The sequence below is a fragment of the Mobula hypostoma genome, chromosome 4 (assembly GCF_963921235.1).
Source record: "Mobula hypostoma chromosome 4, sMobHyp1.1, whole genome shotgun sequence".
Lineage (NCBI taxonomy): Eukaryota > Metazoa > Chordata > Chondrichthyes > Myliobatiformes > Myliobatidae > Mobula > Mobula hypostoma.
In genome coordinates, this window is record NC_086100.1 from 177,054,859 (window position 1) to 177,069,755 (window position 14,897).

Here is a 14,897-nt window from a genome sequence, read left to right on the forward strand (position 1 = left end):
AATTGGCCTAGTTCTCCTCCTCTGTCCTATGGTCTTATGGTTTATAATTAACACTCTTCATCACACCAAAACAGTAAAGCACATCCAAATACAGAGAACCTCTGTAGATCTGCTCCCCTCACTCGCTCATTGATAATACACTTGCCTTCATCCTTACTACCCATATTGGAAGTCACAGGTTTCTCCAGATCAGTGTTACTTGTCTGTGGGAGTCCCAGTTAGTTTTCTATCCAACTATGCTTTGAACGCAGCAACCAGCAAATGGCAAAATGCAAGGAATCTGAATTAGGCAAGGTTTATTAGTCCAGGGTTAGTAGCTACACATTCCAAATTACCTTCCCCTCTTTTAACTCCACATAAAGGATTAGGTTGAGAAGGCTTGATACCTATGCAGAAAAAGCAGTTCCGATAAGCTGAAAATCATAAACACACAAGAGGGTCTGCAGATACCGGAAATCTGGAGTAACACGCTGGGGATGCTGGATGAGCTCAGCAGCTCAGGCCGCATCTATGGAGAGGAATAAAGAGCCAATGGGCCTCGGTCCGAAACGTCTATTCCTCTCCATAGTAAGGAATTCCCAACCTGGGATCTACGGATCCCTTGCTTAATGGTATTGGTCCATGGCATTGAAAAAGGTGGGGAACCCTGCCATGGATGCTGTCCGACCTACTGAGCTCCTTGCAGCATTTTTGTCTACTACAATAAGCTGACATAGGTACATGGAAGGGGAACGACATCTCAGGCTGCTCACATTGAACATGTATATGAACATTGCCTGTCACTTGTATCCAACCTCATGTGGTCAGCTCCACTAACTTCAGTCCCATTGAATGCACAGAACTAAGAACGCCTGGCTCTTCCCACAAGAATTCAAACTTCTTTCCACAGACACCACCTTTAACAATACAGCACAGACAAGGACTGCCACAGTAAAAATTAACTCACACTTATACTGTAATATAGTCATAGCTGCCTAAAAGCAGCTATTCCAGCAGGAATTGTGAAATGAAGAAAATAAAATATTCTAATGACTTCATTGGAATGAAACTGTATTCTATGTCCCATAAATTGATCTGAATAACACAACATCAACATGGACTCAAAAATATAAAGACAAGAGATTCAGCAAATGTAGAAAATCCACAGTAACACTCACAAAATGTGCAGGAACACAGCAGGTCAGGCAGCATCTATAGAGTGGAGTAAAGACAGGAGATTTCAGACCAAGACCCTTCGTAGTTCTCAATGTCCAGTCTCCGCAGAATCTCTTGTGTTTAGAGAGATTAGGTGGTTTACGTGCATAATCACATGTGCTTTAAACTTACACTCTATCAAAAGCATTCTGAAGGTCCAGGAATGTCCATTGGTTGTCCCTTATAGATTCATAGAATAGTACAGCATAGAAACAGGCCCTTTGGCCCATCAAACTGCCTACTTCCATCAACCTACACCTGGACCATATCCCTCCAAACCCTTCCCATCCATGTACCTATCCAAACTTCTCTTAAATGTCGAAATTGAGTTCGCTTCCACTACTTGTGCTGGCAGCTCATTTCACACTCCCACAGCCCTCTGAGTGAAGATGTTTCCCCTCATGTGCCTCTTAAACTTTTCACCTTTCACCCTTAACCCATGACCTCTAGTTGTAGTCCCACCAAACCTCAGCGGAAAAAGTCTGCTTGCATTTACCCTATCTATACCCCTCATAATTTTGTATACCTCTATCAAATCTCCTCTCAGTCTTCTAAGTTCCAAGAAATAAAGTCCTAGCCTATTCAATCTATCCTTATAACTCAAGTCTTCCAGTCCCAGCAACATCCTTACAAATTTTTTCTGTACTCTTCCAACCATATTTAAATTGTTCCTGTAGGTAGGTGACCAAAACTGTGCACAATATTTCAAATTAGGCCTCACCAATGTCTTATACAACTTCAACATAACATCCCATCTTCTGTACACAACACTTTGATTTATGAAGGCCAATGTGCCAAAAGCTTTTTTTTATGACTCAATCAACCTGTGATGCCACTTTCAATGAATTATGGACCTATATTCCCAGAACCCTTTGCTCTGCAGCACCCCTCAGTGCCCAACTATTCACTGTGTAAGACCGACCCTGGTCGGTCCTACAGAAGTGCAACACCTCACATTGTTTACATTAATTCCATCTGCCATTTTTCAGTCCATTTTTCCAGCTGGTCCAGATCCTGCTGCAAGCTCTGATAGCCTTCCTCACTGTTCACTACACCCCCAATCTTTGTGTCATTCACAAATTTGCTGATCCAGTTAACCACATTATCACAAAACAAGAGATGACAAAACATTTTTTTTCCAGTTTATTAGTTGCAACCTCAAGAAATTCCAGTAGAGTTGTTAGGTTCTATAGAAGCTAGAAACCCAGTGTAATTTTCACACACAATGCTGGAGGAGCTCAGCAGGTCAAGCAGTATCTATGGAAAGGAATAAACAGTCATTGTACGGGCCAAGGCTATTCATCAGGACCCTAAAGGGTCTTGGCCTGAAACGTTGACTCTTTATTCTTCTCCAGAGATACTGCCTGACCTGCGGAGTTGCTCCAGAATTTTGTGTGTTACATGGAATCAAAGTATTTTATTGCTTTTTCACCATTACTAGCATCACCAAGCTCATGTAGCAAAAGGGCAAAGCCATTACATCAATTTAGTTTTATTCAATAATAAAGCATTCAGAGGGTTTCTACCAAAGCTGGAGTTGATCTTGCTAAAGACGCTGATCTTGCTATCAGTCTATTGGCGTTACTTCCCCCTGGTCACAGCTGGATGAACATGAACAGAACATAATTATCCTAGAAGCATTTTGGAATCATTAACATTTCCACTAGAATTCATAGAGTGATAGAAACATACAAGCAAGGAAACAAGTCCTTCATCCCAACCTGCCCATGCTGACCTAAATGCTTACCTGAGTTAATCCCATTTTTCTGTGATTAGCCCAATTCCCTCTGAACATTTCCTATCCATGTACATGTCCATTGTAGTTGTGCCCACCTCTATCACTTCTTCTGGCAGCTCATTCCATTATCACCATCACTCTCTTTATGAAAAGGTTGCCCCTCAGGTCCCTTTTAAACCTTCCCTCTCTCGTCTTCTATCCATGTACCAGTGCAAAGTCTTTTTAACATTGTCTGATACCACCAGCTTTAAGAATAGCTACTTCCCTTCTACCTTTTCGTTCTTGAACCAACCCGCACAACCCTAATCACTACCTCAGTATAGCAACACTTTGCACGACAATGGACTTTTATAGTTATAATTATCTATATTCTCTCTTGTATAATTTAGCATAATTTATATTTGTTCTTGTGATTGATGTGACTCTGATGATACCTATGTGCCTGTGATGTTGTTGCAATTATTTTTTTTAATTGCATATTGCATAACACCCTCAGACTCCTACCTCCAAGCCAATTTTATATCCAGTTTGCTAGCTTACCCTGATTCAAGTCCAGTCTACCATCCGGGACTTTGTCAAAGACCTTGCTGACATGTGAGCAATGTTTACCACCTGCCATCGTCAATCCTCTTGACACTGACAAGCAGGGAGACTGCTGTGAAGGGCCTGACATCATGCTGTATTTTGCTATGAGTCTGAGTTTCAGGCAACCAGGTGAAGGCAAGAACATGAGGACCATGCAATGTGCTCTTTACGATTGGAATGTGGCTTCAATTCTCCAGGCTGCTTATTTTGTTTCTCAGGAACCATAGGAAAACCAAAGCCACACAAAGTTCTTCGTTGGTTATTTGGTAATTTCATATAGAAGTTCAATATCTTTAGCAGCAGGTGGAGACTTGATGGCTCAACACTTAATTATTTGATGTCCGTAATATAGAAACATTGAAACATAGAAAACTTACAGCACAATACAGGCATTTTGGCCCACAATGCTGTGCCAAACATGTACTTACTTTAGAAATTACCTAGGGTTATCCATAGCCCTCTATTTTTCTAAGCTCCATGTACCTATCCGGGAGTCTCTTAAAGGACCCTATCGTTTCCGCCTCCACCACAGTCGCCAGCAGCCCATTCCACACACTCACCACTCTCTGCAGAAAAAAACTTACCCCTGACATCTCCTCTGTACCTGCTTCCAAGCATCTTAAAACTATGCCCTCTCATGTTAGCCATTTCAGCCCTGGGAAAAAGCCTCTGACTATCTACACGACCAATGCCTCTCATCATCTTATACACCTAATCATCAGTTCATCAGTTGGTGCCAGAGTAGTAACCAAGGCACAAGAATCTCTCAATAAAATTATCATCCAAATCCTTCCGTGATCTTGGTCCCCCAGCATTCTTCCAAGTTGGAATCATTCTGTAATTACGTAAAAAAAAACTGCTTCTTTGACAAAGTTTATAGCCCCTGTCCACATATTATCCTGTCTAATTACAAACACATTCCTGTACTGTGAAATGGGATTTTGAGGCCTCAAAATTCCAAATCGAAATCTTTTGTGTGGAGACAACACTTCATTCAAAAACACATCACATTATATCAAGTAATTTCCTTGTCATCTTAAGCCTGCAGGGAAAAATCCAATAAAAGTACAAAACAGGGAGAAATATGCAAATTGTCTATAAGACTGGAATTTCATAGCGGGTCAATCAATGTGTCAGTGACATCACTGTCCAAAAAGCTTTTGTTATTGAAACAGGTGTACAGGAATCATGTCAACATGACTGCCTTTGGGGATATGCCACCTGACAATGGCATTTGTTGAACTATATCTGAGCTAACAAGAATAGGAAGCCAAATGTAGTAAGAGTAGAAAAATACAGCAGACTGTCATAAACACAGATCCTCAGACCTCCAGCCCAAGGTTGGCCTGGAAAGTAATAGTGTGTTCGTGCATCAGGAAAACTCCTTATCAGTTAATTTTGGTTCAACACATTCAACATGCTAGAGGAACTCTACATGTGTGGAAATGAATAAACAGTTGGCATTTCCAGCTGAGACCCTTCTTCGGAACTGGAAAAGAAGGGGGAAGACACTGGAATAAAAAATGTGGGGCGAGGTGAAGGAGGTTAGCTGGTAGGTGGAAAAGGTAAAGGACTGGAGGAGAAAGAATCTGATAGGAGAGGAGAGTGGACCATAGGAGAAAGGGAAGGAGGAGGGGACCCAGGGGAAAATGATAAGCAGGTGAGAAGAAGTAAAAGGCCAGAGTGCGGAATAGAGGAAGAGGGGAAGGGGAGGGAATTTTTTTTAACCAGAATGAGAAATCAATATTCATGCCATCAGGTTGGAGGCTACCCAGACGGAATATAAGATGTTGCTCCTCCATCCTGATGATGGCCTCATCTTGGCACAAGAGGAAGCCATGGCCCATCGACCGACATGTTGGAATGGGAATGGGGATGGGAATTCAAATGTTTGGCCACTGGGAAGTCCCGCTTTTAGTGTATGGAGCGGAGGTGCTCAATGAAGCGGTTCTCCAAAGTTAATTTTGGTTTTGATATGGGATTACTCTTTTGTGTTACTAAATCTGGAATTATGTCTTTGGGTTTGTTGTTCTGGGTCTGATTCTGATCTCAGCTGTTTGACAGCTGCACTTCTGCGGTGGTTTTGCGTATGTAACTCCAGTTAGAGATATGGAGAACTGGCTGAGCAGAATTGCTCAAATCAAACTCAATTATTGGCCACTGGGTTTCTGTAATTGGAATAAAACATTTCCACAGCCGAGGGTGCGAGCTGAACATGCTGATTTCTATTTTAAAAAGTGTGAACTTGAACAATTAGTCGATGCATTTGCAAAGAACTCAAGCTCCTTATACTGTTATCTGATTAAGCAAAACACAAGTTAAAAGCAAGCAATCTACTTTCTTGTTGGAATACACTGCAAAAAGATGGACAAAGTTTCAAGTCATCCCACGACATTTGAAACAGAACAAATGGAGAGAGGGTTGGGCACACTGCCGGATAAGTGGACATTGTGCAGAGGAACGGATGGTGGGGGAGGTGGTGTCACATTGTCCAACTGACACTGAATTTGTCTGACTCCGATGGGGAAGTTGAAAATGTACTTTAAATGCATTCTATTGCTGGAAGTTTTGCAGCTACCTCTTAGCCTCATTCTGTTTCTTTTTTAAGTGAACACAGAGCAAATGTAGGCATGAAAGGAGGAATCACCCGCTTGGTCTTTTGTGCCTGCTGCACCATTTAATGAGATAGGAAATTCCTTCTCTGTATCTATCCTGTCAAGAACATTTCAGGATCTCACTGTGTTTCACTTAAGTCCCCCATCAGACTTCTAAACTCTGGGGATACAGGCAACATTCTCTATATTTGTTTTACAGCTGCACGGACCAACCCTTGTTCCGAGCAGGAAATTTTTACACGGCCTGAAAACAGTGCAGCACTTTATATAAAAGAAAATTCCAGCTGTATGGCAACAATGGCTATGTGCACAGGAGCATTTCAGTTACAACCACGCGGCTCAGAGGAAACAATGGATACATGCCTAACCTGTCCAACCTTTCCTCTTCAGGCTGCTCACTCATTCCTGGCATCAGTTGAAAGAAAATTTACTAGGCTGTTTCTAATGCATTAAGAGCCTTCCTGAAAGGAGACCCTCTACATAGTACTCCAGAATAATACATACAAAGGGGGAACGCAGCAGGTCAGGCAACAACTACACTGAGGAGTAAACAGTCAACGTTTCAGACCAAGACTTCTCATCAGGAAGGGGGAAGAAGTCAGAATACGAAGGTGGGTCAGGGGAAGACTTCTGTTATTGCCCCTTTCCTTTCCAATCCTGATGAAGGGTCTCAGCCCGAAACATTAACTGTTTATTCCTCTCCATAGGTGGAGTTCCTCCAGCATTTTGTCTATGCTACTCTCAATTTCCAGCATCTGCAAAATCTCTTGTGTTCATAGTACCCCAGGCCCGGTCTCAACAATGTCTTATATGATTCAAGCAGTTAGTATTTTTTGCTAGGGGGTGCTAAAATCTATTCAACAAATTCTAAACCACCAAATGTGCTTATCTGCGGGCATCTACTTCAGTTCCTGTAATCATAATCAGGCACACTTATAACGTAGGTGCTTCTAAACTGTTACACACCTGTACCTGGGGAGACATTATATGACATCAACAACATAACAGTAGAGTCAAAGCTCATCATGGCACAGGAGCAGGTCCTTTGGCCCATCTAGTGTGTGTCAAAATATCATTCTGCTTAGCCCCATCAATGCACCATGACCACAGCTCACCATACTCCTCCCACCCATGCACTTAACCAAACTTTTCTTAACTTTTGAAATCAAACCCACATCCACTACTTCGGACGGTAGATTGTTCCGCACTTTCACCACCCTGAGTGAAGAAGCTCCCCCTTGGGTTCCCCTTAAATATTTCACCTTTCACCCATAATCTATGACCTTTATTTCTAGTCTCAGTGTTAGATTTATCTATCCAATTTTTAGTTTGGATGTTAATATAGTTCAGTCAGACACAGGCAACTCAGAAACCAGAAAATAAAGAGCAAATTCTATACCAGAGAAGAATCCTTTGTGTTGCTTTGTACAGCTCTTTCTTTATATAAAAGATGCTGTTCAAAGACACTATAGAAACTTGCTCTGTAACTAATCACGCAAAATGCGTACTATTTTTATTCATTTTTCAGTAACTGGACAATGCTGGCAAACCCAGCATCCCTTGCCCATCCAAACTGCCATTGAGAAGGTGGCGGTGAACTGCCTTGTTGAATAGCTGTATTATCTTATCTCCGTTTTGTGTACCACATTATGAAGAAAGGAATAGAATACAGCCATTGTCTAAGCCGATCAGAACCATGCATTAGATCAGAAGCATAAATGAAATATGTTAAATTCTGATTCCGATTCTGAATCGCATCGAAGACTAACCCCTGCTCAGAAATGTTACTGAATCAGATGAGATCTTACAATAAGATTCAGTATTTGCATACAAAATGCAGGAGGAACTCAGTGGGTCAGGCAGCATCTGTGGAAATGGGCAGTCAAGATTTCAGGTCAAGACCCTTCATCTGGATAGAGGGGAGAGAGCCAGGACAAAGGGTGAAGCAAGAGCTACAGAGAAAAAGGTGGACTGAGGTGAGGAGGAGTAAGACGGGCAGGAGGAGAAGGTAAGAGTGGGAACCGCTGGAGGCTGGGAGGTGTTGGTGGAGGCAACAGATGTGGCAGATGGTGGAATCTGATAGGGAAGGAAATGAGGAAATGTGAGCAAAAACATTGACGTAGGGTGGATGCAACCTGGAATATAGAACCTGCAATGATGAGGAAGAAGGAGTCTAACAGGCTTCGGATAGAAATTGGAAAGATATGGGAAATAATTTGCAGGTCTAGAGGAGAAAGCAAGAGTACAGACCGACTAAACTGGTCTGCAAAGAGCTGACATGGACTCAGTGGGTGGAATACTCACCTCTTAGGCTGGAATGATTCTGTGCTTCCATTGTTTAGTGAACTTTGTTTTTGAATTCCCTTCATGACCTCAGTAGTAATTGGACACATCACTAGCATGCTTAAGTTCTGGTAATACTAATAGGAAGGAGAGGAATCGTAGTTATAAGGGAAGGCTGGAGAGGTTAAGTCTCTTTGCAGTGGAATGTAGGAGTCTGAGGTGTAAGTTTATGTCGAAGTTTATAAGATTATAAGGGGCATAGGTAGGATAGAAGTTTTCTTTTCCCAGGGCAGGGCTGTCCGGAAATTGAAGGCATAAGTTTAAGGTGAAGCAGGGAGAAATTTGAAGGAGATTTGAGGTGTAGGGTGATGAATGCCTATAACAAGCTGCCAGAGGCCATTTAAAAGGCATTTGAGCAAGGGACTTAGATAGGACAGGTTCAAAGTTCAAAGTCAAAGTAAATATTCCTATGTGACCAGATACTACCTCAAGATTCATTTTCTTGTGGGCATTGACAGTAGATACAAAAAAATACAGAATCAGTGAAAAACTGCACACAAAGACCAACGTGCAAAAGAAGACAAAATGTGCAAGTATAAAAAAAACGAATAATAAATAATAACTTATATTGAGAACATGAGTTGTAGAGTCCTTGAGAGTGAGTCCATAGCTTGTGGAATCAGTTCAGTGTTGAGGTGAGTGAAGTTATCCACATTGGTTGAAGAAAATGATCTAATGGGGACTAAATGCATCTAGTGTAGTTCAGTCTCACAGTTGACACAGTGGGCTAGAAAGAGCCTGTTTCTGTACTGTACATTTCTATTTTTCTATGGTCTGATGACAGAGGTGATTCCCCAAGATGATGCCTGGGCTGGAACATTTCAGCTATGGTGTGGCTGGCCTTTTAACTTTGGTGTGGAAAAGGGTTAGCGATAACCTAACTGAGGTATACAAAATATGAGGGCCAAGGAGAGGGTAGTTTTGGGAGAAAGTTTTCCACTTGGTTGGGGTAGCTATAAATAGAGAGCATAGGTTTAAGTGAGGTGTAGGAAGTTTGCAGGGGATTTGAGGACGATTTCTGTTCATCTCAAGAATGGGGTGGTGGAGGTGGATGTTCTCATAACTTTTAAAAAGTATTCAGATGAGCACTTGAAACATTATGGTATAGGAGATGGGCTGGAAAATAGGAATGTGATGTTCAGCACAAACACTTTACTTTACTTTATTGTCACCAAACAATTGATACTAGAGCGTACAATCATCACAGCGATATTTGAGGGTCAAAAGGCCTGTTCCCACACCTTAGGACACTAAGCACAGATTTTCGTCAAACTGACCTATAATCACTATAGGACACGTCAAATGCTGTGATTTCTACTGGGATATTATGAACTGTGATGATGAGCTTGTAATCGGGCTGCTGCAAAGCAGGAAGTCAAATATCATTTTAATTAAATGGTTCCAGGGATTACATTCTATCCGTGATGACAGGCGTCTCGTGCTGAGGTGCTGAGGGACAGGTTCTGCGGTGATTACCTTGGCAGCAGCTGTGACAGCAGCAGTCGCCGCCACGTTCAGCCCACGCCTTCCGAACTGCACCACCGCCTCGTAGCTCCGATCCTTTGCCTGGCTCAGGTATTCATCGATCTCCTGCGAGGAAAGCAAGCAAAGTGTGAGAAAGAGTCTTCTGCTGGGCTAGGCCACACCTCAGGCAGGCTCACATACACCAGTCTGGTACTCTCTCCTTCTCTCCCACAATTAAAGCAACGCATCCTGTCCCGGCCTGCCCATTTTTGTCCAGGCCTAACTCTACTACCATAGCTTTTCTGAAACAAAAGAGGGTAATTCTTTGATTTTTGGTCATATTGTATCCCATTCTACAGTCAACAATTACTGCGGACCTGTTCAATTTACAAATAGGCCTCACTTGACGCAAGACCTTGTCTCTTGAAGACTCGAGTTTTCAAATCAGTTGTAGCATGGAGAATCAAGACTCTGACCAGATCACGCGTAAAGGATAATCAAATCTCCCTCCTATTCACCACACGGCGAAAAGAAAGCACAACTCACTCACTTATGAAGAGCAAATGGACCATTCATTCATTTATTACTTACCTGTCTCACTCCCATGAAGAAAAAAAGCCCCCACCCAATCAACACATGAAGAGCAGAAGACACGAACAGACCTACCACGCACTAAGCCATGCTGACTATCTCTCATTAGACCCTGCTTATCCTAATATCCACTCCCGTAGAATATCTTCCAATAACTGAAGTTAGCTGTGATCTACTCTTGGGTAATGGAATGGGCATTTGAGCTGTACACCAATTGGAAAATCAAGCCCCATCATATTTGCTCAATCCAACAATGGGAATCCAGAGGAACCAGATAAATTACATAAGTTCCACACATTTTACACTTACAATTCACAGCACAGAATTTCCTGACTATCCACTGTCCTCTAAGCAAAAATCACCACAGTACAATTCTCAATATGGGAAGTTATGCTTATTTTAGAAAAGCATTAAGCCAATTTCCCCAGCAGAGGCTTTCTGTTACCCTGTAGTACTTTTCTGTTACCACACAGAGCAAACTAAAAATTAATTAAGCTACAGAGTAGCTGTTACTCAATTCAGTCACGAGGGAGGGGTGGTAGGGGTTGCAACACATGTTGCAATTAATCAGAGGCAAAAATCCAAGTCACGTTGTCTGGGGTCTTTAAGTTACACTGGAATGTCTGGTGTAGGTGCAGCTTCGAAGGGAACAGGGTGTCTTCCAGGCAGGTCACAGTATCTGTGCTGGGTGAAAGCTTTAACTAGTTTGTAAAATAAACCAACTTATTTATCCAATAATCAAATATTGTGTATTCAACAATTTTTCTCTCAACAAACGGCTTTGCAAACCTGTACTGATGCTTCTTCAAACTAATTTTAGGTTTGGCAACCTAATATCAGTACACATAACTTTCAGCAACTGTCAACAATTTATCGTGCTATCCAGAACATCTATGACATTTTTTTAACCTTGCCCAAACATGGCTTTGTGCCAAAGCATTAAAAAAAGATGGTAAACAGGTCTGCTCTAATGGGAGACAGGCCTACCTTCACAGTGCTGCCAAGTCAATCAGCTTATCATTCTGAGGAAAAAGAGTGTAGTATAGTGGCTGATTTTGACAAACTACAGTAAAGGGTCCAGAGGAGGTTTCAAAGAATTCTCCCGGGAATGAAATGAGGAGTGTTTGATGGCTCTGGGCCTGTACTCACTGGAGTTTAGAAGAACAAAAGCAGGGCTCCCATTGGAAACCTACCAAATATTGAAAGGCTTTCCTCCGTTTTGTAGTTCCAAAAGCTAATTAAAAGAAAAGCACGGGAGCCTGGGATAACACATGTACACTTAGTTTCTCTCTTTAGTGAGGAATGCCACTTATGACATGGCAGTGTAGTGATAACTGCCTTTCACGTACTTTGTACATATAACCCATAATGAATTATGTAAACAGCAAAGAGTACTTAATCAAACAATATATTTACAAGATTACTCAAATATTATTGAAATATTAAATATACACGCCACTCCTCCCTGCTTAGCTGTAAACTCCAACTCAACACAGAATGCATCTCAATGCATCACAGTATTCTATATAATACAACTACTATACAGATATCTACAGCAATGAACAGAAATTTACATTGTCCCATTCAGGACAATGCTGGCCCTCCTGTTTTTACTGCATACAAGCCCAATGTTGCTTGTTGGTTGTTGTATTTCACTGATACGAATGTCATTCCCACAGGAGTCATCTTTGCTCCATTGTAAGTTAGAATATATATGCCGACAATGTAACCTACTCTAGAGACTGTCTAGAATTTCCCTGGCACATAGCCCTCTATTTTTCTAAGCTTCATGTACCTAACTAGGAGGCTCTTAAAAGACTTGATTGTATCCACCTCCACCATTTCATGCAACCACCACTCTGTGTGAAAAACTTACCCCTGACATCCTCTTGGTATCTATTTCTAAGCAGCTTAAAACTATGCCCCCTCGTGTTAGCCACTTCAGCCCTGGAAAAAAGCTTCTGGCTATGCACACGATCAATGCCCCTCATCAGCTTATACACCTCTATCAGGCCACCTCTCATCCTCCTTTGCTCCAAGGAGAAAAGGCCAAGTACACTCAACCTATTCTCATAAGAAATGCCCTCCAATCCAGGCAATATTCTTGTATATCTCCTCTGCACTCTCTCTTTTGTATCCACATCCTTCCTGTAGTGAGGTGACCAGAACCGAACACAGTACTCCAGTGGGGTCTGACCAAGGTCTTGTATAGCTGTCACATTAACTCACAGCTCTTGAACTCAAGCCCATGGTTGATGAATGTTCTTAGATAGATATCTGCAAGCTTCAGTTCAGTATGTTTGAAATGATGTTCAAGCTCATTTTGTGGAATGACTGAAGCAGTTGAGGCAGTGTCCAATTCCATTTTAATTAATTTGCCATTCATTTCTGCTGTAAGCCATAATGCTTGTCTCTTCACAAACTAGAGAAAATCTACAGATGCTGGAAATCCGAGCAACACACACACAAAATACTGGAGGAACTCAGCAGGCCAGGTAGCATCTATGGGAAAAAGTACAGTCATAGATGCATTTTGTGTGTGTGTTGCTTGTCTCTTGTCAGTTTTCATATTGTAAATCTCAAGGCTACTCCGTCCTGTGTCACTCTCACCATTATCAGATTTTTCATCAACAGCATGCAATTTTTTTTAAACTGCAACTTGATTTTTGTAAATCTTTTTCTCTTCCCTGAGCAGTCTATTTAACTTTGTCTCCCCAATATGCTCTTTGTATGTGTCCTACCTTATTGCACTTCCTGCAAGTTTTGCCTTTAAACCTATTTTGGTCTGGTGTATGTGAGCACCTGCCACAACAGTAACACAATTTGTTCGGCCAGTCTTGTTTCTGTTTAGATATTGCAATTTTGCTTGCAGTCACTTTCATTCCTGACTGCAACTCAATTTCATCCCTGGCTGCTGTTTCCATTGATAGAGCGATTTCAACTGTTCTTTTGAATGTAAGTTGTGCTTCATTTAGGGGCCATTTTTGAATGCTTTCTTGTAAGATTCCACAAACTAAATGATCTCTGAGTGCATCATTAAGCCCATCACTGAGATGAAAATGCGCAAACAACTTCTTCAATTCAGCCACATTCGCTGAAATGGACTTACCTTTCTTCTGATTCTGCTCATGAAACCTAAAGTATTCCGCATTCAACAATGGTTTTGATTCTAAATGTTCCTGCATTACTTTCACAATATCAGCAAAACTCCTTCCAGCTGGTGTGGTTGGAGCAGTCAAACTTCTATGCAAACTTTATGTTTTTCAGCAAAACTGGCACTCATTTCTCATTGGCTGTTTCATTTGCTTCAAAATACTGCTCAATTCATTCAGTATACGTCAGCTAGATATCAGCTGTGCCATCAAACGCATCTATCTTTCTGATGTAGCCAGATATTTCTGCTTTTTTAAATTTACGATTTTTATCACTGTTTATGAACTGATGAATTTCATCCATTTTCTGATTTTTTTTAAAAACTCAGCCATCTCTGTCTCCTTGAGAAGAAACATGTGCTGTGCTTTTTCTAAAAACTCAAATGTCACTGTCCTCTCTTAAAGAAAAAATGTGGTACACTTTTAAAATTCAAATGTCTCGCTACAGTCCAACAAGTAGGGAACTGTCTCGGGTTCATTTTAAAACCTACTCATCACCACTGCTATGCTTTGCAACTCCAAAAATTAATCGAAAGAAAAACATGGGAGGGCATGATAACTAGTGTATGTTTTGTTTCTCCTTAACGAGGAATGCACTTATGACGTGGTGGAGTAATGACTTATGCTATTCACATACTTTATATATAACCCGAAATGAAGTATGTAAGTAGCTAAGAATATGTTTACAATTTATTCAAATATTACTGAAATATTAAATATACAACTGCCTTAGATGGAGTGGACATTTCCAATAATGTGAGAGTCTAGGACCAGAGTGCATAGCCTCAGAATACACGGACATCCCTTTAGAACAGAAATGAAGAGGAATTATTTTAGCCGGGGGTGGTGAACCTGTGGAATTTATTGCCACAGATGGCTATGGAGGCCAAGTCATCAGGTATTTTTAAAGTGGAGTTTGATAGGTACTTAATTAGTAAGGGCATGAAAGGTTGTGGGAAGAAGGCTGATGAATGGGCTTGAGAGGGATAACAGATCAGCATTGTGTGAATGGCGGAACAGACTCAAATGGCTTAATTCTGCTCCTTGTCTTATGGTCTTATATTCGATGAGGCTTGGGCAATGAAGCTACTGATACGGTCAGGGTCTGATGGTTGCCTAAATGTAGGATCATATGGACTAAGAGCAAGAGTAGGCTGCACAGCCTCACAAGTCTGATCCACCATTTAATAAAATGATGGCTGATCTCTTAGTAAC

General features: G+C 41.4%; 1 protein-coding gene across 5 annotated transcripts in view; it reads right to left on the reverse strand.

Moving 5' to 3' along the window:
• reep1 (receptor accessory protein 1) overlaps nucleotides 1–14,897 on the reverse strand; it is a 101,698-nt gene that overhangs the window by 34,214 nt on the left and 52,587 nt on the right. For 4 of the 5 annotated variants that reach the window (XM_063047061.1, XM_063047063.1, XM_063047064.1 and 1 more), the window contains 2 exons: nucleotides 9,952–10,065; nucleotides 336–386 (listed from right to left, as the gene is read on the reverse strand). In XM_063047061.1, the coding sequence (XP_062903131.1) occupies nucleotides 336–386; nucleotides 9,952–10,065 (165 nt within the window). The remainder of the gene's footprint in view (nucleotides 1–335; nucleotides 387–9,951; nucleotides 10,066–14,897) is intronic. The other variant, XM_063047062.1, reaches the window with a different exon arrangement.